The sequence below is a fragment of the Amphiprion ocellaris genome, chromosome 7 (genome assembly GCF_022539595.1).
Source record: "Amphiprion ocellaris isolate individual 3 ecotype Okinawa chromosome 7, ASM2253959v1, whole genome shotgun sequence".
Lineage (NCBI taxonomy): Eukaryota > Metazoa > Chordata > Actinopteri > Pomacentridae > Amphiprion > Amphiprion ocellaris.
In genome coordinates this window covers 34,382,605-34,405,198 of record NC_072772.1, presented here as the reverse complement: position 1 = coordinate 34,405,198, position 22,594 = coordinate 34,382,605, and the positions used below count along the sequence as shown (strand labels likewise).

At 40.0% G+C, this 22,594-nt stretch overlaps 1 protein-coding gene across 2 annotated transcripts in view; it reads left to right on the top strand.

Moving 5' to 3' along the window:
- Positions 1-21,790, top strand: part of gdpd4a (glycerophosphodiester phosphodiesterase domain containing 4a) — a 46,190-nt gene extending 24,400 nt beyond the window's left edge. The window contains exons 5-18 of one of the 2 annotated variants that reach the window (XM_023295970.3): positions 189-282; positions 1,605-1,664; positions 1,746-1,844; positions 2,047-2,140; positions 6,161-6,306; positions 6,739-6,821; positions 8,438-8,588; positions 9,482-9,700; positions 9,825-9,982; positions 12,475-12,622; positions 13,786-13,868; positions 15,414-15,493; positions 17,262-17,400; positions 18,465-21,790. In XM_023295970.3, the coding sequence (XP_023151738.2) occupies positions 189-282; positions 1,605-1,664; positions 1,746-1,844; positions 2,047-2,140; positions 6,161-6,306; positions 6,739-6,821; positions 8,438-8,588; positions 9,482-9,700; positions 9,825-9,982; positions 12,475-12,622; positions 13,786-13,868; positions 15,414-15,493; positions 17,262-17,356 (1,510 nt within the window). In that variant the 3' untranslated portion in view covers positions 17,357-17,400; positions 18,465-21,790. The remainder of the gene's footprint in view (positions 1-188; positions 283-1,604; positions 1,665-1,745; positions 1,845-2,046; positions 2,141-6,160; positions 6,307-6,738; positions 6,822-8,437; positions 8,589-9,481; positions 9,701-9,824; positions 9,983-12,474; positions 12,623-13,785; positions 13,869-15,413; positions 15,494-17,261; positions 17,401-18,464) is intronic. The other variant, XM_023295969.3, reaches the window with a different exon arrangement.
- Positions 21,791-22,594: the final 804 nt, after the last annotated feature.

Here is a 22,594-nt window from a genome sequence, read left to right as displayed (position 1 = left end):
TGCAGTCATTCAGAAGATGCTGCTGCTGCTGACAGACAGCTGGTTCTCATGGAAACAGTCAAACAGAGGTCTAGTCGGTGCTGTTTGAACACTTCAGATGCTTCAGTAGTGCTTATATGCTGCTGATGTCTTGATTTTAATGTGGATTTTGCACTCTGTATGTGACTGTGTTTCTTATTCCTCTTCAGGTTTAATTTTGGGACCCTTGGTTTCTGGTTTCCTTGGTCTCTGGTCCTGCTGGTCGTTGCTGCTGCTCTCTTCACATACATTGCCCTACTATTGGTAAGATTTCAACGAATCAACAAAATCGCAGCAAAAAAACACAAGTTCTACACTCAGGGGTGCGATTGTGTGCTTTTCAGTTTCAAATCTCTGGAAATGTTGAGAAATCTTTTGTGTTGATGACAAACATTTGCCATACGATTACAGCTGGAGACCTCAGTGTGTGAAATATACCATGGCTTTCAGGGGAACTCACTTTTTGAACTATTTTGTGGTCAAAGACATCAGCTTCTATAAACAGCTTGATTCATGCTTTTATTTATCATTTTCCTATTAAAAAAAACCTAAACAGCTGCTGGCTCTTGCTTTCAGAACCACACAGAGTTTGGTTTGTTCCTCTGTTTTGTTTTAGATCAGATTAGATTAGATTCTACTATTATTGCATGGATTACAAGTGCAAACACTTAATGTTTGTTGGCATCAAGAAATGTAATTTTTTTTCTGATCTTTGAAATAAAGCGAGTGACAATATTGATGTGCCACACTTTGTTTGTGATGGAAATAACAGCAGGATGCTGGTAGTACTATCTTTATTAAGGTGAATCAGTGCCGAATCACCCTCATGGATGAATCATACATCAATAATAGCACAAATTTACATATGATCCATGATGACGATGCATGAGTACAGAAAAATAGTAATGCGTGGCAAAAATACTACATTGTCAGTATTTATTTGACCCCCTAAAATTTCAAAAGTCACATTTTAAATTGAGCTTATGTCTTGTTAGGAGGAGTCACTTCCCTCTGGCTCTCCTGTAGTTCACATCATGCTTGACTTTACTGCTTTTCTTCTGATTACAGTTAATTAGTAGGATGAAGTTGTCAACCTGACTTGAGTGTTTATTTGGAGTGCCAGTGTATCTTACTTTTTTCTCACTCAAATTGCGTCCTTCAAACAATGCGTTTCATTAAGTGCACATTAGCCCTTTGGCTCTGCCAGCACTTTCTGTGACATTTAGGAACTAGTCTGCTTGCTTGAGGTGACAAATGTTATGTAAGACTCATTATATAATGCAAGTAATGGGAACAGATTAAGTGAAGGATACTTCTGCATCTCTGGAGTTTACTTTCTGCTCAGAGAGGAGATCTATAACAAATCTTACAATTCTGTTAAATGTCTGAAGTCTGAGGCATGAAGATATAAGGAGTAATTACAAAATAAAGTACCATTTAATGATGTATAGTTTCAAGAAATGCTGAAGTTAATAGAAACCACTTTGATTTTTGATGTCAGAGTCTCATCAGATGCAAATGTCTTATAGAATAGTGTTAATCAGCTGTATCTGACAATTTCTAATAAATATGTAACCTTTGTTGAGGTGCTGGCGGTGTGTCTGCTCTCTGAGGGTCAGAGGCTCTACCTTCACTGGAGCCACAAGGTAAACACAATCACACAGCGATTTAGAAGATGCTTCCTCCTGTTATTGTTACATTGTTTCACCTTGCTGTGTTGTTGTCAGACTGGCATCGTGGTGACGCTGGCGTTCTCCGTCACAGCTACTGCCATCCTGTCTGACCTCTGGAGCAAAGAATGGAAAACTCTCCTCCTGTCTCTGCAGGTGAGCCAAAGCTGACAGTCACAGCAGAGAACAGCATGACTTTATTTCACAATTCACAAAGCATTGTATTGAACACTGTCCTGGCTACTTCTACTCTGTTTATACAAAGTGTAATTAGAGTTTTACATTGTGAGTGACTTGTGTGAGACTGTGCTGATTCCTCGCCTTGTCTTTCTCTCTGCTATCGTCTTTGCATCTTTAGGTGACAGCACCTTACCTCCATGTAGGTGCAGTCTCATTAATGGCGATTCTCTCCTGGCCAATAGCGTTGCACTTCTTCCGCATGAACAAGAGAGGTAAGCAAGCTGCTGAGTGTCTTTCTTATTCAGCTTTGAAGCTAACGTTGAGAGTAAAGAGAGGTTTTGGCTGAGTGAAGAGCAGCAGAGAATATACTGTTCAGAGGAAAAGTACTTTATTAGCTGTTCCTGCAAAGAAAAACTGCCAAAGAAAAAGAAACTTGCATCATAAATATATACTATTCCTGTTCAATTTTCCATGTGTATGTATGATCTAAAATCTATTTATAGTGTCTGCCTCAGCTTAATATTTAAACTAATCAATTAAATTCACTCTTTGCCTCAGTCCAGACCTTCAAACATCTTAGCCGGGTCCTTTAGGATCCTTTGCAATCTAAAAACACAGGATGTTTGGGAATATTCTAGAGACAGAGAGAGAGGAGATTAGAAATGTAGTGACAAGCAACCTGTCATTGATTTACATCAGTAAGTTGAGGAAAGAAAGAGCTTCTATGAATCTCTGAAATGACCTGTTGGTGGTGGTTTTCCATTATTAAAGGTTCAGTTATTATAGAACTGAGCTGCTGTGCCCAAAGAGAAGAAAACTGCTCTGAAATTGTCTGGCTTGTGTTATGCAGTTGTAGATCTACTTCCTTGCCTCCCTCCACTTCATCTCAACAGAAAGTCAGTGTCTCATTTTTGCACTGTTTTGCTCTTTAGCCTTTTCCAACATGGGAAACATAAAATTGCTGACTTGATGATTCTGTTAAGGTGACAACGTTTTGTCATCCAGTCATCGGTCACTTTAAGATGTTATTGCTCCTCTTATAGAAAAATACAGTCCACGCACTGGTGTTAATACTCGGAAGAGCATTTATTAAATTACAAACTCATGGTGATCCTTCAAATGTTAATGATCTTTTCCCAGTCGCCTCACAGCTCAGCTCATATTGATAGGTGCACAACAGAATGGCTGTTAATATGCATAGTGTCTAAAAAATATACACAATCTAGATGGTCTATCTGTAAAATAATCACCTTGATTATTAGGAGAAAGACCTAAAACAGCAGCAAGGACTTCATCCATACAACCCATAGGTGTAAACTCATGGAAAATAGGGAATTATTTTGTAATTAACTCATTAATTGCCCCCACTAACATAAGGCAATAATAATCAGCTGTAAATAATGTCCCAGCAATACAAAGGCAGCATGAAAAATTAGCCAAAAGTTCAGAATATAATAGAAAACAACAGTTGAGACTTGTGCCACGTCCAAAGAAATATGTAAATTATACTAAATCCGATTGAATAAAATTACTGTCACGGCATTTACAGAAACATGAGCATGCTGCTTATTCAGACACAAAGCTGACACGGCTGTCAGATTAATGGAAACGAATATGTGGCTGAAAGGGGCTTTTTCTTTTTTTCTGCATCATGCTTTTTGTTTCTTGCTTTCTGTCTTCTTTCATTTACGGAGTTTTTTAACCGGTCTGACCTCCTCACCTGCCAGCTCCACCCCTCCTGCTGCTGTCCAACTCGTTTGCTGGACTTTGAGTCACTTTGCCTCACATTGTCTCTGTCTGCCTTTTCCTCTTCATGAAAGGCTTTCACCTCTGTGTCTCTGCATGCCTCTTCTGTCTTTTGTCTCCATGGGTGCTGTCCCTGGTTGCCATGGTGATTCAGCAGGTAGAGTGATGCTGAGTCATGTCTCGGGTCTCTGCTGGCAGGAAATAAGGGGGAGAGAGATTTGCCAAAGCACAGAGTGGAATGTTGTTTTCTCCTGTTTTAGCGTGTTGAGATAAACCCAAGTCTGGATGTGGTTCTACTGGAAACAGACCTTTAAGATTATTAGGACCCACAAAGACGAGACATTTCACATGTAATGATTAATTACCTCTAACATACTTACATTTTTTAGTTTTGACAACTGGAAAATAGAAGTAAATGCACAGAAAAACACAGTCAGTGACAGAGAGATAACTGGTTTCATGTTGCACAAGTAAATACACTCTGATCTTTCATCTTTGGAAAACAAAGTTATAAAATGTGTTGTAATGAAACAAATTAGACAAATAATAAAATCAACTAATAAATAAAATCACAAACATGCAACATGGGTGAGATTAAAAGGTTGAGTCAAGTCACAACATTTTTATTTACAGCACATTTAGACAGCTGCTGAGCCAAAGGTTATGATTTGTGCTTCAAAAGTTACCTAACAAGACTAAACACTGCACTTAAGACCCTGAAGTGTTATTTAAGGTGTGAGTAATTTACATATTACACATTTTAAAAAGTACTATTATAGCTAGAGACTGTGTATATTATAAATGACAGAATTTAATGTAGCTAATATAAATATTTTGGCTACAACCCCACTGTGTTATTGATTATGGAGATTAATCTGACTAATTTAGAGCTGTTGTTTTTTTTAGCTACAAGAGAATATAAAAGTTGGTAACATATCAAATATCACTACATGGAGAGCATGATGAGGACTGACATTGTGTAGTGACAACACTGTCGGTCCTTGTCATGCTCTTCTTGCAGACAGGTTTGGTTTAACATTACTATGGACTTTATTTTATGTAACCAGGTTTGAAACTGTCAGCTGATTGGTTTTGGGCAGTTTTCTTGTCCAATCAGGAGCCAGAAAGCTGTCAGTGTGTCTGTACTGAGCCATGCTGCTCTCAGTGAGAGGTAGCATTATGTTCAGAGCATCTGTTGACATTTCCAACAGAGCAGACAGCTGTACTCTGAAACTGGATTTAAATGTAGAGAGGTAGCTTCAGGTGTAACAGTGAAGGTTCATTTCTTACTGGGATTCATCACCATCATTACTCATTCTGAACACGTTGAATGACTTCCGGCCAATCAGCTCTCTTATTAAAAGATATCACAACTGCTAGAGGATCTGGTGGAGCCCAGCGCCTGGATAGTGGGACACTCTCTAGGGACGTATGGAGTTACAAGGGATTTCAAAGCTATTTCACTGCCCTCTAGGCCTTTGTATGATGATAGGCCTGTAATTCTGAAACAGGAACTGATTAAAGCAGCAAAGCATGTACATTCTGACCTTATGACAAATGCAGCAAGACTACTTACTCTGTGTTTTTATACTTGTTGTTTACCTTCTCCCTAGACAGTTTAACACCACCAGGGTTGCAGCTGAAAGAAAATGCTTAAAATTGTCTCCTAAGAGTATTTAATTAAATTAATGGAAAAGTCAGTTGCATTTCAATATACATGGTGGGTATTTTGAACTCCACCAGTAGTGCAGGCACCAGCAGGGCTTAGGTTAAGGAAAGTAATCAGTGTGATCATATGTTTAGAACATTTATTATTGATGAACTGTTTACAGTTGTCTGTTTGAACCATTGTCTAAATAATACTAATAGGGTTCTTTAGAATTCTACCACAAATGTCAAGTTTAGATTTAGTCTCAAAGCAGACAAGATCTTTATGTTGCCTGTATGGAAACTGTTCAGCACCAGACTAGGTTGCTGATCACATACCTGTAATCCTTAATTGTGCCATTTTTAGACGCTGGAAGATGTATTTGTTAGTTTTTGGATTTGTTTGTGTGTGCATTTTAAAGTGTACTGCAGATGGAATTATGTTTGTGTGCAGAGTTAATTAGCAGTTTGTGAAAACTACAGAAACGAATACAATCTGGGTGTCAACACAGTCGGCTTATGTAGTATATAAAGTATATAAGCTTTATATACTAACCTACCTGTAAACAGAGAGGGTCTGTGTATCGGGTCAGGACCCAAAATAAGTTCTTTGTACCCTCTCAGAGGAATGATTGAAATAAAACTCATGGTACCCATTTACATATACAAAATGGGTACCATCAATTTTATTTTAAACATTCCTCTGAAAGTGCACAAACAGCATATTTCAGGTCCTGAACCGATACACAGACCCTCTCTGTTTACTACACTATTCTTAAAACTAATGAATGCATATTGTATTACAAACATTTTGGCTTTATTGTGGTATTTCTTGCTTTTTATTAATGTGTATTTCTTCAGTGTACAGAGCGATGTGTTCTTGCTGTTGTGTTGTTTAGTGCGTCAGGTGGCTGTCCTGGGTCTCTACCTGTCTGTGCTGTTCTCTCTCTACCTGGTCCCTCTGGGAATGTACTCACCCTGCATTAAAGAGGCAGGAACACTAGGACCTGCACCAGCACTCATAGGACACAGAGGAGCTCCAATGGTAAGACTGAACTGAACCACGCCTGACCTGTCTTCCATGCAAACCTTCTATATTAAGCTCCATCTAATCCATTAGTTGTTTTTTTTCCAAATTGGTCCTCCTCAAACCATCTGTCTTGTTAAAAAGATTAAAAAGCTTTTTAAAATTTGTGTTATCTAAAAAAAATGTCTGTGATTATTATATACTGAAATGAAGTATGCTGACACTAATTAGGTTTGGTAGGTATCACTCTGAGTTACAGCAGACTGTGCAATATCAGACATCATAAACATGGAATAGATCTCCACTGAGACATATTTATGTGTTGGAATTGTGAAAAACAAGAAGTCTTAGCTCTGGGGATGGATGTTATTGTCCCTGCTTTGCTGTAAAACTTCTGCTGGTGTATTATTACTGACAGTGGGAATGTTTCTGTTGTGTGTCTGTGTGTAGCTTGCTCCAGAGAATACTGTGATGTCGTTTGAGAAGGCAGTGGAAGCTGGAGGAGAAGGACTAGAGACTGACGTCACCATCAGGTATCAGCTGCTGTCACCTGTCTGTGCATCCTGATGTCTTTACTTTGATTCTCGGAGCGAGTGTTGTGTGTCCTGGAACACATCCGTCACTTTTGCAAACACAATGGGACTAAACCCCTCGTAATAATGAACCTGAAATGACAGAACATGTTTTTGGCTAATGACAGTGTATATATGCTGTGAGACTGTGTGTCACCTCACCTGGCTGAGGTGTTAAAACATACTTATAAATCATTCCCATCTGTTTCTCCGTTATTAAATAACCACTGAAGTTACTTCTTTCTGTGCTCTCTGTAATTTTGTGTCATGGAGTAAAATTGGTGTAAAAATATAGAAAAAAACTCAAATGTTGGGACTTTTTGTACGCAGAGAGAGCAAGTTTAGCCATTTCCTATGCTGTTTTATGTAGGACGGGCTTTGGAGCGTCCTCTTATTTGATGGGAGATTTGTTGGGACAATGTGACAGCTTGAAACAGAGCCTGAAAGGTCTGTCTGGTGTCAAACGTGTGAGATCTGGCAACCCTGTATGTAACTGTATGTTGGGTCAAAACTCGGATTACAGGAGATTAAACTCCATCACTAAAACTGGAGCAGTTTTTGACAAGATGAGCCACATTTAGCGACTGTCTGGCTAACTGAACAAAGTGTTAAATGTACAGTTGGTTTTAAAGTGATCTAATTATGTTTGAGTTAAACTGATCAAATCAATAGTTGTTTATTAACGTCAAATGACAACATTTCCTCATCACTAAACTGGTCATCAGAGCAGCTGCCCACCAGTGCACTCAGGCTGAGTCTGTGCTTTGATGCTAATTGAACAGATCAGATGATTGCGTGCTGCTTTCAGTGCTAAGGTGATTACTGCCATGCTAATCCAGTTAGCCGTTAGCCCTACCATTAGCCCGCGGCTTTTGATGCTACATGCTCTGTGTGTGTGTGTGTGTGTGTGTGTGTGTGTGTGTGTGTGTGTGTGTGTGTGTGTGTGTGTGTGTGTGTGTGTGTGTGTGTGTGTGTGTGTGTGTGTGTGTGTGTGTGTGTGTGTGTGTGTGTGTGTGTGTGTGTGTCTGTGTGTGTGTGTCTGTGTGTCTGTGTGTGTGTGTGTGTGTGTGTGTGTGTGTGTGTGTGTGTGTGTGTGACCTGCATTAAGGATTGTGGCTTCTTGAAAGTTCTTGTGTGATTCAGACTGTCGTGGGTTTTGTGGGGAAATCTATGAACGTCTGTGTGTGTTTGCATTTATGGTCACATACATAACTGATATCAGCTGTGATTAACTGAGAAGACAGGCTCTGTCATGATGCTTGTTTGTGTGAGTGTTCATGAATCAGATACATGGCTTTATGAGAGCCAGTTTGATGTTATGAACAGCTTCGTAGAATTAAATGCTTATTGGTGGATTCAGTAGTCTTCTCTTCTCCTTCCTTCATCTGTTCTGTTTTCATTCCCTCATTACTTTTCATTCATTTTTCACTCTTCCTCCCTGCTTTCCTCTCCTCTTTCACTAACATTCCCTTATCATCAGTAACCTCTCATTTCATTTTTCTGTCCTACACTTTCCCTGAATTCCATCTTAAATTCTCATGTTGTCACTCATTAAATATTTCCGTCTATATCTGCAGTTACGACGGTGTTCCCTTCCTGATGCATGACTCCACTCTGAAGAGGACGACTAATGTTGCAGAGGTTTTCCCAAATCGAACACATATCGATGCCTCCATGTTCACGTGGGCCGAGCTACAGCAGCTGAATGCTGGCGGCTGGTTCTTATCGGTGCGACCAATAAACACATGTACACTTAACACACAGTATTGCTTTACCACAACTATGCAGACTTGTGATGTTATTATCCAAAAAAAGAAAAGAAGATGCTCCTTCGGTTCATGTAAAGTCAGGCAAATTAAAATTCCAGATTTATATAATGACTGTAACACGGATGCTATGTGCAATTCAGAAATAGAGCCCTGATGTGTCAGTATTGCACCATGCATAATGGATTTATTCTTGGCATTTTGGGTTTGAAATTAGGGTAGAATATCTTAGAAAAACTATTTTCTAATTGTCACCAGAATCACCAGAGACTCTTCACAGCCAGGACACTCTCTTTTCTCCCCCCTCCCCTCAGGGAGACGTTATAGGACACTTAGAGTCAAAACCAACAGACTCAAAAACAGTTTTTATCCCCCAAGCTGTCAAATGTCTGCTCCCTCCACCCTGAATGACAATATCACACACCTGCAAGTGCAATATTTATGTGTCAGTGCAATAATCGTGTAGAGCAGGTCTCTAACCACAAACCATTTCCACACTGTATATTTTGCTCTTATATTTCGGTTGTATATATATTTTTAGGCGTGTTAATATTGCCTTATATAATTTATTTTTAATGCTGCTGTATGGAGAGTGCTAAACTGATTTTCATTGTTTTCTGTAACAGTGACAATAAAGATCTATTCTATTCTATTTATAACAAATGTAAGTCCCCTGTGCATCCGAATGTTGTTTTATTCCCTGCTTACACAGACAGTGAACTTGTTCACTAGAGACATGTAGAGAATGATAGTCGTTAACTTGGTAGAAATTAGAAACTGCAGCTGTTTTTCTTTTCTGTAAATCCTCACAACAACTAAGCGTACCATTTTTTCTCCCTCCCTTGTGTCTTACAGAGGGATCCGTTTGGTACTGTGTCGTCCCTGTCTGAGTCGGACCGTTCCCAGGCCCAGAATCAGTCTGTTCCCTCTCTAGCCCAGTTCCTTGAGGTTGCAGCTGGGACTGGCAGACTAGTGCTGTTTGACCTACGCAGGCCACCGTATGGACACCCGTACAGTCAGTCATACATCAACACCACTCTGCAGGTCATACAGGCCCACATCAACTCCTCACAGGTAGCTGGACCAGATGGATTCATACAAAATGTTCTTCTATTCCATTTTAAAAGGCAGCATTAAACTCTATTTGACGGAGATAACTGTTGCTCTACAGAAACAGTCGTTGCGTTTCTGCGTTTAGGTGCTGTGGCTGCCTTCTGAAGACAGGGACCTGGTCCAGGCTGTGGACCCACAGCTGCAGCAGACTTCTGGAGAAAAGGCATCAATCCAAGAGCTGACAGACGACCACATCACCAGACTGAACCTGCACTACAGCACCATGTCACAGCAGCAGATCCGGTATGCAGTCACTCATTGTTGGAATAAGACATGCAATGAAATCAGCTGCTTTAGGACTTTGATCACTTGAGGTTGCAATGAACAAAACCCAAAAGCAATGAACACTTTAATAGAAATGGGAAAAAATGACAGACAATATAATTATGCAACAGAGAACATTATTAAAAAGTAAAACTACTACAAAATGTTTTTTTCTAAAGTGTAATTTAGACATTGTCCTTCCTGAACAAAGCCTAAAAATCCTAATTAAAACCAGACATAACAACCCACTCATACATTACATTCAGGAGCTCGGTTATGCAATCGGATCCAGCTACCTGCAGAACATCCCTGTTTGTACCTACTGAGAGAAATGTGACATTTCACATTGAACTTTGAAGTGGTCTCTTCTGTGTCGGTGCAGTTATGTAACTGAAGATACAGTTGGACACCGTGTCCTCGGTGACTCCATCATGTTGCTCATAGAACAACCTGAGGGGAGGAGGAGGAGGAGGAGGAGGAGGAGGAGGAGGGAGGAAAAGGGCAGGTGGGAGAGATGTTAATTACAGGAGTGAGCGAGAGACAGAGGACAGATGAGGGTGAAAGAGAGGAAAGAAAATTTGGTTGAAGTGAATGAGTGGAAGAGAGAGCTGGTCTGAGCGATGGAATGGGAGAGACAGGAGTGAAGAGAAGCAGTGGAGGAGGTAGAGACAGGTTCGAATAAGAGGCAGATGAAAACGGCTCTCAAGTTGTACAAGAGAACCGAGTGGGAGGTACTCGTTAATAAACAGAAGCTGTGAGAGAACAATCTGGAATGACGAGAAAGACGGTTGAATGACTGGCAGAGTGACAGTTTCTAACACCACTCACACAGTCTACTGAAGCAGTTCTCCCTTGTTACTGTTGATTTGTCACCAGCTGCTTGGATAACTCATGTTGCTGCACTGCCTGGAAACCGTTTGTAGGAGTGAATATTACAGTCGGAGCATCATGTTAGAAGGATATGGTCAAACTTTTACATGGTGAGCCTTTTGAAGTGCAACTATACAATGATTTACTCATGGAAAGAACACTTCTCCTCCTTCTGTGATGGATAAACTGCAGTTTACTGGATCACTACCAAGGTTGGGTACCACTGAAGACATCTTTTATGTACATTAATATTACTTTCATTTGGATAACAGGTCCTCCACCATACAAACATGTTTTGTCTTTTTAATATGGAATGCTTTAAGTAAGTCTTACATCTTTTATGTAAAGTTATATATTTACCTTTAAATCAGACGTACTGATCCGATACACCAGATCAGTATTGGCCTTGATATTTAAAGGAATTTACTTTAGATAGGACATGTCTTGACCGATCTATATTAAGTTCACACAGCACTTTGTGTCAGTTTTAAGTTGCTGATTGACATCTTAGTGTCACAGTAGGCTGTGATCTCTTTTTGCATTAGTATATACATTTTAAATACCGCAATAAGAAAGCATTAGTATCAAAAAGGTGCTCTGTCCCTGAGTTGAAGTATTAATATTCTTGAGAGTAAACATGGGCATATTTTTCATTTCATTTTTCGACACCCATGCCAAAGAACCATAAAAAAATGCAATTTTTCACCTCTTCTGCAGCGCCTTTAAGCTGTTATGCAGCACGCTGCAAGCCAGTTGTTACTGTTGTTGTTGTACCACATTTCTAGTCCACTCAGTGACTGTTTTCATGCATGGACAAAAGGTTATATGTATTTATCCTGCATATTCACACTACTGCTGAGCATGCATAATATTTCTTCTAGCATAATGCAGATACACATTTTGGGTTATACAGAAACTGTCACATGAGATATAACATGCCATCATCTTCCTACATTTTGGACTTGCTGAGTTTGTTTTTGCGCTGGGTGGAAAAATCAAATAACTGATGAAATCAAAAATATTTGGTGTTTAAATTTCAGTGGATGAGCTTATTGATGAATCAGCTGTTTGTTTCAAACAGGTTAAACCACAGTACGTGGTGGATGGCAGTTGCTGTACAAGCTGTTGTTTAGTAGCAGCTCCCAGTGTTAACACTTGGTGTTAATAAAGTTTGATCATGCTGAGGCCTGCCACAAAGGTGTAAATCTAATACAAAGCTAGTTGCTTTTTGTAGAACTAGCAGTCTGTGAGAGCAGATTGTTGTTGAACAAGACAAAATTTGACAAACTGCAATCCTGAGTGTGATCCACAAACCAAAATAAAAGCTGTCAGAGATGGCACATCTTCAGCTTCTATAATTTCTCAAAACATCTTTGATTGGAAAATCTTTTACATTTGTGTGGCGTTTTCTTAATGTCAGTGCAAGAGGTAGTGTGGTTTTCTTTGTGGTTGAATACTAAGTTTTATTTAATTATGCCGGTAGTTGAGTGTCAGTACAAGGTTACTAACGACATTCTTTAATGTGTACCTCTGTTATTTTTAAAGCACAGTAGTGAAGTAAACTTCAGAAACTTCTTTCTGCTTCTTCTCTCTCTGCACAGTAAATACCAGTCGGTGAACATCAGCACTAACCTGTATGTGATCAGCCAGCCGTGGCTCTACACTCTGGCCTGGTGTTCTGGAGCACATTCTGTCACCAGCAACTCCATCCACATCCTGTCCAGCATCAACAAGCCTCTCTTCCTCATGGTGAGCAGACTCACGCCTGTTATCGGCTCTGTGATCAGATGTTATGATCCCTGCTGGCCTCAATAAAGTCCATATCAGGTTCACAAGAAAAATAACATTTTATTAAGCCAGAAAGAAATCTTTGTGTCAGATATTGCTTAAAAAAAAAAAAAAAAAAAAGACAATGAGAATACATGCAGCGGCTATTAGAAAAGCAAGAAGATGTAAGTACGATGCATTATTACAGTTAAAAATAAGTAAGCTAAAATAAGACTAGAACAGCTGTCGTTAACTTTATTGTTAAGTGTCGGATGTTTTAGTTGTCGTTCCTGCAGAAAGACCAGTGATAGAGTAGAAAAGCCTTCCATCCAGTGGCGTTCTGTGCTGCAGCTCAGTGGTCTGATTCTCCAGGTGTTTTACTTCAGTTTGGCTCCCTGTCACCTGATCTGAGTTATAGGATAAAAATAATGACTAGCTCATGTCATAATTAAAATATATGTACTGGTCATTAATTTGCATCGTTAGTGTTTCATATTTAACAGATGATCATGTTTGTTGCAGCAAACGGATGAATTTCTCTGTTTTTTGTGAAGAAATAAAAGGAAAAGAAAAGGGAGTTTTAGCCCGATTATTTCTACATCACATATTTCATCCTTTATTAAATCTGCAAAACCATTGTCTCCCCCTTCTGGCAGGGAAAGTAACTACACAAATGCAAGTCAACATGTTCTTGCTGTTGATTGCTCTCTTTATAGACTTCAATCCTTTCTCTGAACACACAATTTCTTTTTTTATGTGGTGTGTTAGAAACTTTTCTTGGACACTTCTGAGATTTTTTTGTCATAGGCTACGTTTGCTCCCCTCTTTAGCTCTAGCAAAATTTTGATGGTTGAAGGAGAATCTGTCGCCACTGATGCACCGGTGCAGATTTTTTCCACAGAAACTAAATGTAGAACTATTATTCTGTGAAATAGCTTTACCTGGAGCTGATGAGCTTGATTAGCACCATGTGAACGTGATCATCTCGGATGCAGTGGGTGTTCATTTGTAGCTTTGAAGGAATTGGAATTTCCTACTGATTGTGTCGTAGCTTTAAAGGCGAAGTTCGTGTTAACAGTCTTACATCTTCTGACCGAGAAAGTTTCAGAAAAGTTTGTTTCACCACTTTCTTTGTCTCTTTTCAGACTCCAGAGGAATACAGTCTGATGTGGATTCTAACTGATGTGGTGTCCGCCTTCCTCATCATTGTAGTTTTCGTATTCCATTGGTACGACCACACACACACACACACACACACACACACACACACACACACACACACACACACACACACACACACACACACACACACACACACACACACACAGACAGACAGAGGCACACTTGCTTCTCTCATAATTACCTTCTCTGGTTAATTGGAGTGTCTGGTGTTGGGGTGGTGAAGCTGCTGAGTCATCATGGCTGCTGATGACATGTAATTATTACTGTGAAATCAGAGAAGTTACTGTGACCACACTTCAGACAGATGAGACAGGAGGCACAGTAAGCTGGGATATGAGGACTGACTTTATATTTCAACCTGCTGCTAATTTATGTAACATTAATCATTCATTATTATATCACACTGTATTTTTCAGAAAGATTAATTGCAGAGACACTGAGGCAGCTCTGGGCTGGAGTCCATCACAACGGAACATTCCCACTCCGCCCTTTATATCATTCAGATTTAAGACTTGTGTTTTGTGGGGGTCAGAAATACAGGTGTGAATCACTGCATTTAAAAACTTCCTCTTTTGTTACTGATGTTGTTTTCCATTGAGAGAGATCTTTAGAAACATATTTGGAATTCAGTGTGTAAAGGAATCAGGTTAGTAGATGTGAGTTATTAAAGCCAAAATATGCTAAAGTTTGCTGAAAACAATCCAACAAACACTATTATTTAAAGGTTTGGAGTCACTTAGAAATGTCCTTATTTTTGAAAGAAATCCAGTGTAGACATTGTTAATGTGGTAAATGACTATTGTAGCTGGAAACAGCTGATTTTTAATGGAATATCTCCATAGAGGTACAGAGGAACATTTCCAGCAACCATCACTCCTGTGTTCTAATGCTACATTGTGTTAGCTAATGGTGTTGAAAGGCTCATTGATGATTAGAAAACCCTTGTGCAGTTATGTTAGCACATGGATAAAAGTGTGAGTTTTCATGGAAAATATGAAATTATCTGGATGACCCCAAACTTTTGAACAATAGTGTACATACCTCCGTAATACAGCAGAAAAGTCTCATGTTTTTTGTCATTTTTTGTGTGTACAAATAAGTGCAATGCTATCAATATTTTCCAGGAGAGACTGAAAACATTTCTAATGACTGAAATTTTTACCGTAACTTAAATTGAGAGAGTTCTGACCTCTTCCTACATAGTGGACAGCTTGTTGTACACAGTAGTCATGTTTAGTGTAACTGAGCCTTCAAGCCTCAGGATATGAAGAACAGTTTAAATCAGTGAGGTTCCTCCTTTCCTGTCAGCCAGACGAGGCGCTTCATCGCAGAGGGAACCCTCCTGTGGTTTTATTTTTATTTTTTCTGTTCATTTCCCAGCATCTCTTACATCATCAGCTTCCCCTTTGTACCTTTTTATAGCTGGGTTTTGGTCAGCGCTCACCTGGACCTCGTCTTCACTCACAAACGCTCTCACGTGTCCTCGTGTTTGCCCAGTGCACACATCAAAGCAGCTACAGAGCTACATAAGTCAGTGAAAGCACTGAGGTAAACACAGGAACACACCTGATCTGTTTGTTGTGTGTCTCAGGTGGAGAGAGAGAGGTCTGCCCTTCTGGTCCGGCAGCCGCCAGACTCACGAGAACGGACCCTACAGCAAGTTCAGGACAGGTATGTCACCGTTTATTCTCCTCACTCTTTTTCCTTGGATTTTATTTCTATACTGTACATGAATCTAGAACAACAACTGTGTTCCATTTTCATTTGATCTTACGTCTTGTCTTCATCCTGCCTGATAATTGCCTGTTTATTATGATTAGTCTGATTCTAATGAGCCAAAGAATCAGATGTTGCATCTCACTGCTTCAGTGACAGAAAACAAAACAAAATAAGCCATTAGAGAAGCAGCTGCTGTCACTAATTACACAAAATATTAAGAACTCTGGCACCTTTCCTGTCACAAACAACACAGAGTATATTAAGATGTCTTTCATTTTTTTTTCTAACAAGAGAAAACTAAAAGGCAAATTTCTACAGTAGAACAATTCTCTGAAATCAGCTATAAATCTTATAAATAGTGACCATATGTGACGAACTTGTTTGTGGAGACTGTGACAGCAAAAAACTAAGACTGTAACTGACTTAAACTTGGCTGCCGTCCTTGTCAAAGTAGTTTTCTTGTGCAGTGATACAGCACTCTGAGATCCTCTGAAACTTTAGTAACTGGAAGTTCTGTTATGTAAATGTGTTGAGCACCATCTGCTGTCAAAACAACTCCCTTTCAACTTGCATATGGAGAAGAGGAAGACTTCACGGGGAGCCAGATCTGATGGGTCAGGCAATTAAAGAGTGACAATTGTGTTGTGGCCAAACAACCCTGCGTTGTCACCATGCTGTGACCAGGTGTCCAGCATATTGCAGCTCACATATCATCACACCGCAGTTCAGGTACTTTACGTCAAGTGTTCTCAATCAACATTACAGCACAACAACTGGTGCACAATCATGTAAATGTTGAAGAAAACAACGAACATGCTGCTGGTGTCCTGACCTGATGCACTTTATCAGGTGTTGAAGACTGTGAAAACTGCAGCTTTTTCTCTGTGGTAACTGCAGACTCATTATTTCCTCTACATGAAGTCTGACTGCTGACTGGCACTGAAACCCCTCCAGATGTGCTCTCATTTCTTAATCTGATGGCAATTGAACATGTTGGCTTCATGTCTTTATGAGCCACGTGGTTAAATTTCCCTGAAAGTTGTGACAGCAGTCTCACTAGGTCGATTCTGGTAACCTTTCCAAAGTAATTTCAACATGACACAAGTCAGAACTGCACCGTCACAGTGACACATAGACATGCACAAGTAATTTAGAGTTGTGTCGTTATTTCAGGGAGACTTTTTCCACTTTCAGAGCCAATATTGGTATCAGAGAGTGTAAAGACAGCATGCTGCCAGAATCATGAAATATCTTTCTGCTTCACTTTGCTCTGCGGTTTCACATATATTACAAACTCAAATTCACTGCAGTGAAGACAGACAGTAACGGATCAATGGGACTTTTGGATTGCATTTGTATTTTTGACATTTTGGGAAATAATTTTGTTTGTGGTGTTTCTGGGAGAAAGTTAAGAACATTGTTGAGCAGCTTCTTGTTGCTAAGAAAAGATTTTGAGAACCGTACTTTTCAATTTCTGCTAGCAGAAAGCACAAACCTGCATTTCATATTGATAGAAGCGAACAATTCTGTTTCCCAGAATGTTAATTTATGTATCTTGACTCAAACGGCGCTGCAACCAGCAGAGACGAGTCGTTCTTTTCAGATGAACATCTTTGCATGCAGTGATCTCCTGCCGTGTGTTGTGTTGTGTTGTGTTGTGTTGTGTTGTGTTGTGTTGTGTTGTGTTGTGTTGTGTTGTGTTGTGTTGTGGACGTGTCAGACTCCTCAGAGGTCATCTGTGTTGGCTGGAGTCCTCTCCACGCTGAGCCTCCTGCTGGAGCCCTTGTCTCCCTCCCTCTGGTCTTCAACCCATGACACCCTGCATGTCCCTTCAGGAGCCTGTATCAACCATGAACCCTGTTTGTATTCCAACTTCCTGTGTTCCCTGTAGAAAAATGGCGTGTAACCTCTATAAAGCTGTGTGGAAACTAGATAAAACTAGTGAAAATGTGGACCCTGATCAGTCAGTAGTGTTTACAACATATAGATAAATAAGATTTCTGTAGTGTGATAACTATAATCTAAGCTAATTGGCCCTTTTTCCAGGATAATCTTTTCCCAATTGCATGAGGTCAGTTTTCTCTAAGCACATGTAAAAACAATAGGCATTGACTAAAGTACTATATGTCTTAAAGACTAACAGTAACTTACAAATAAAATAGTGTTTTTTTCACAATTTAGGAGTAGCTATTGCACTGTCCTGATCTTGTATGTGCTTTAATCTGAAAACCAGGACACCCAGGAGTCTCCAGTCAGCAGATCTCTGTGATCTTGTTAAAAGATCAGAGCGACAGGGAGGCACTAACCCATTTAAACATTTTAGAACAAGCAATAAGATCCTAAAATCAATTCTAAATGTAATTTGGAAGCCAACGCAGAGCAGTGTGGTATCTGTGGCCTGTTAGCAGCCGAGTGGCAGGAAACCTGAAGCTAGCTGAGACCTGAGTGAAGACCACCGCAGCAATCAGATGTGGACAAAATAAAGGTGTGAAACTCCTTTTCCAAGCCAGTAAAGGACAGAAAAGACTTGACGTTCAGATGAAAGAAGCTAGATCTGACGGCTGCATTTATTTCTTGGTGAAATATAAAAGCTATATAGAAAAACTCCAATAGAGAGCTCCAGTGTATGAAGACTAGAACATCAGTAATTTCAGTGTAGGCGTCCTTTCATCCTCCAACAAACTCAGCATGTTGCTTTAAATCTCCTCTGTGTGTTTCCAGCTGCATGGCTTTCTTATTAAATGATTCTTTCAGTGCTTATGCTGCCTTTACTGAACCACCTCTATATCACTCCTTCATCTGCATTCTTCCTGCACTCTTACCTCCATTCCTCTCACCTCCAGTATGACCTCTGTATTACCCACAATCCTCTGTGACATGTGGGCTCTAAACTTTTTGACTTTTTGCCTCCTCCCCTCTGCAGAGCTCAGCGATGTGTGGTCCATCTCCAGCGTCAACGTCCGGCCCGATCTACGGAGCGCGCCCAGTTCACCCAGTACCCCTCACCTACCCACCATCACAGAGGAGTGACTGGGGGAGGGAGGGGAGACAGAGAGGCAGGACAGGCAGGCATAGTGAGAAAATGGAAGTTAAAACCCCTGCAGATGTTCAGACCGTGAGCATTTGTTAGTCAGAATATTCATAACCGGCAAAAATTAGATGTCATTCGATCAGATTTGACAACAGCTTTTATCACATTTGGATTGAAATGCTGCTAAACTCTGATTGCTGCTCTGAAGTAAATGAAATGTGAAATGACCGTTTCCCAACTTTATATATAGAAGAGAAGGTAGTGGAGTCTACAGATGAGCAGGTCCAGATGTTTGGAAGTCAGGACAAAGCAGAACAGATTACAGTGTTTAGGTAAGTGAGACGCAGCAAACTCTCTGGTTTCTCCACCTCCTCTCTGATCCATCTGTGGGTCGACTGACAGCAGGAACTCAACTGTTGAACCAAACCTCCTCCACTGATCTGCAGTCAGAGACTGAGAGACTCTGGACACGAGCCGAGGAGCACCAGTGTCCATTTCCATGATATCATCCCATAGATGCCATTCAACTCCTGGGATGTGAGGATATTCAGACACAAAACCAGACGGCAACACGCTCGAGAACATTTTCATCTCTGGTCATTCAACTCCACCAGCTGAGCTCAGCAACGAAGCCTGACGAATGAAAGAAGAGAATAATGAATATATTCTGCTGTAGTGATACTTTTAGTCGCTTTCGCTCTTTCTGTCTCTTGTTTCTAGTTGATTAAGACCAAATGTTGTCCGAGGAGGTGAAGCTCTGAGAGACTGAAAGCTCAGGAGACGTTTGGAGGACGATAAAATGGACTCTGAATAATATTTTATGTACGAGTTCTACTTTTTCATTTCCAGCTGTACAGATACCAGGTTCATCAGATCAAAGGTAAACCACATCCTCAGCTTTAATCTGGGTTCAGTGTATGAACTGTACACTGTTGGACTGACAGAATGAATGTAAACCCGGGGATTGAGAAGGTAACAGTTAGTGAGTATTTGTACTAAAGTGAATGTATTATTCAGCAAGGCAGCGTTTCTCAAAAGTATGTGGGTTGTTTCGGCTGGGAGTCTTTTCAGTTTGGCTGCAGATTTGTGCCAAATGTTTCAGCTGCTCTAAATAAAGATTAAAAAAAAGATGCTTTTGAGAAACCAGACCTTGCACTCTTTGCAAGGCAGCAGCTTTGTCCTCAAATATACGCACACAGTACTTTGTGGAAGTGTGACTATACACTCAACCTGTGCAACGTTGTCCTGATGTTGGATCTGAAACCCAGAGTGTCTCCTCTCAACCTTTCAGGTGTGAAATCCAAGAGGTCAGGAGCCTGGATTTTCTCAAGGGTTTGCTGCACAGTTTTGGAGATGAGGCAGGACATGTTGCAGTAAGTGCCATTAAAAAAAAAAAAAGACTGGATTTTTCATCGTTGAGCTTTATTCACCCGTCATAGCAAACGTGCAGGAATTAATTGAGAAAATATGACAGCGGTTTCCGACAAATCTCCTTGGATGCACATAGTCTAGAGGTATTTATTGTAAAGAATCAGTGTTCAACGGGCTGCTCGGTATCTTAACCAGCAGTCTGAATCCATGTGCACGATTCACCAAACTATGCTTTCATTTAGCATTTAATTCTCAGATAAATAGTGGACTTCTTAAGTTTAGGGTTTAGTTGTATTTTGGCTGTTGGTCTCATGTAGACTTGAGGTCATCTTGTCTTTGTCTGTGTGAACTGAACCACGCTTTGGTCTAAAGTTGGACTCGGAGGCCAGGTTCTGGTTCGTCTCACTGCAAACACGAAACCCGAGTGAGAAACTAAACTGTGTTAATATAAAGACTGAAAATGCAACCAAGCAACTTAATGTAATGTGTTGTAATATGTGGTTAGCTGTTAGTTTTACGGTTCTTTGTGTTCCTGTTGACAATATAGTAGCTGATCTGTTGGGTAGGCTACGCGTTTTAGCTACAGGTATCTATCGCTATAGCTGCGCAGCCATATTTATTCTATTGAATATGATGTTTCCCACCGTAAGACCGTTCCTTTTTTGGCGAATGAGTCTGGTGACAATGCAGCTCTGCATTGGGTTTCTTTTGGAGATGCGTTGCATTTCAAGCCTTGCATGTGTTGGGTTTATCCAACTTTTTCTTTTATAGATGCTTTCTTAAAGTGATCACTTTAGTCTCTGAGCTCATAATCTGGTCCATTTGTCCACCTGAAAGCTGAAGTGTAGAAGAAGTCTAACAACATTAACCTGCGAAACACAACAATGAAGATTTGGTTCACAGTGAGTGTACAGATGAGCAGCAGAGAAGTGCTCAAACTTTAACAGATTTCATGTTAGCTAACTAACAAACACGTTTACTGGGCACATGAAGCTGAACCAAACAAGGAAAACCTTTTTACAGTTTCTGTTTTTTTTAAGTCTCTATCTTTAAGGCAAACATCCAGTAGAATTACCTTTGCATGCTGCTCTGCATGTTAATCCAGTGAAGGTAAAATTAAACTATAGTTATGACCCAGAAGAGAATAGATGAGGAAAATAGTTGGAAACAGGTGAAGCCCACAGGCTTCTACATAAACCGTCTCACTGCAGACAAACTGCTTGTCATCATTTAGTCTCCACTCAGGACCGCTGAGCAAAATTATTAGATGCATGGAAAGATTTTCTTGCTTCTCTGCAACATAAAGAGCAAGGCTTTGACTTTCTCATTTCCTGATGCAGCCGTCATCGGTACAACATCTCTGCTTTGCTTAATGCCTGCAAGAGTGCATCGTAGTTAAGAGTAGTTTTCTACAGGGTACGTTTAAGGTCATTAATGGAGCCGTTTGTTAGCAGAAGTTCTCCATGTCAGAGTTGTGTTGTAGTTTTGGCTCCATCAGTGGCATGTTTTAGAATTCATGGTTTGATCCTGGAAGGACTCGACCCTCCACAGAGACACTGGTGTGGCAGCGCTTGTTCTTTTAATGCACAAATAATCTGGATGTGAGGAGACGCCCATTTGTAAGAGACGTTTTTAGGATTGTGGATGTACAATGTTGTATTTCCGAAACGAAAACTGTCAAACATTCCTGAAATCAGACTTTATTATGGGAGAGAACACAGGCTCATGTCAACGCTGCTGTGTAAATGCTCGACCATGTCCTTGAATAATGAGCTTCAGTACTTGTTGCTGAGCAAAATGACTTCTGTGTAACGAAATAATAAAAAACGAGTACCTATTCTTTCAAACGGTTTAACCTCTGTAGCGTTTTACATCATGTGCTGTACTCAACGGCTGGTTTTATTTTATTTATAGGAGCGTTCCCAATTTTTGGTTTGTTTTTTTACTGTAACTTTTCTGATTATAAATGCTGCAATCATCTGGTATTAAAACGTTAGAAAAAAGGTTTGTTTGTTGGTACAATTTTCTGCTCTAAGTGTACAGTCTGAGCTCATACATTGTTGTGGCAAATAAAAAAAAAAAATAGGCTTTTTTTTGCCACATACAAACTAGAAAACCTCTTAGAGAACGCAGTACTTGACATGACGAAGACGCTGCTGAAAAGTCCGAAAATTCACGTAAAGATGAAAGAACACGGTTCCACGCTGTTGCTGTCTAGCAAAGGATGTGTCTGAACTTAGAAGCAGCTGGAATGGAGACAAGTTATTATGGTGTTATTATGGTTTCCTGAAGAAAGGAGTGAAGGACAGAAGGTGAATTTGTGTTCAAAATAAGGCTGTATTAAGCTGTGATATTTTTGTGACATTTTGGACGACATACTAAACTATGACGTTTTTGTCGACATTTTGGACGACATACTAAACTATGACGTTTTTTGTCCACATTTTGGACGACATACTAAACTATGACGTTTTTTGTCCACATTTTGGACGACATACTAAACTATGACGTTTTTTGTCGACATTTTGGACGACATACTAAACTATGACGTTTTTTGTCCACATTTTGGACGACATACTAAACTATGACGTTTTTGTGACATTTTGGACGACATACTAAACTATGACGTTTTTTGTCCACATTTTGGACAA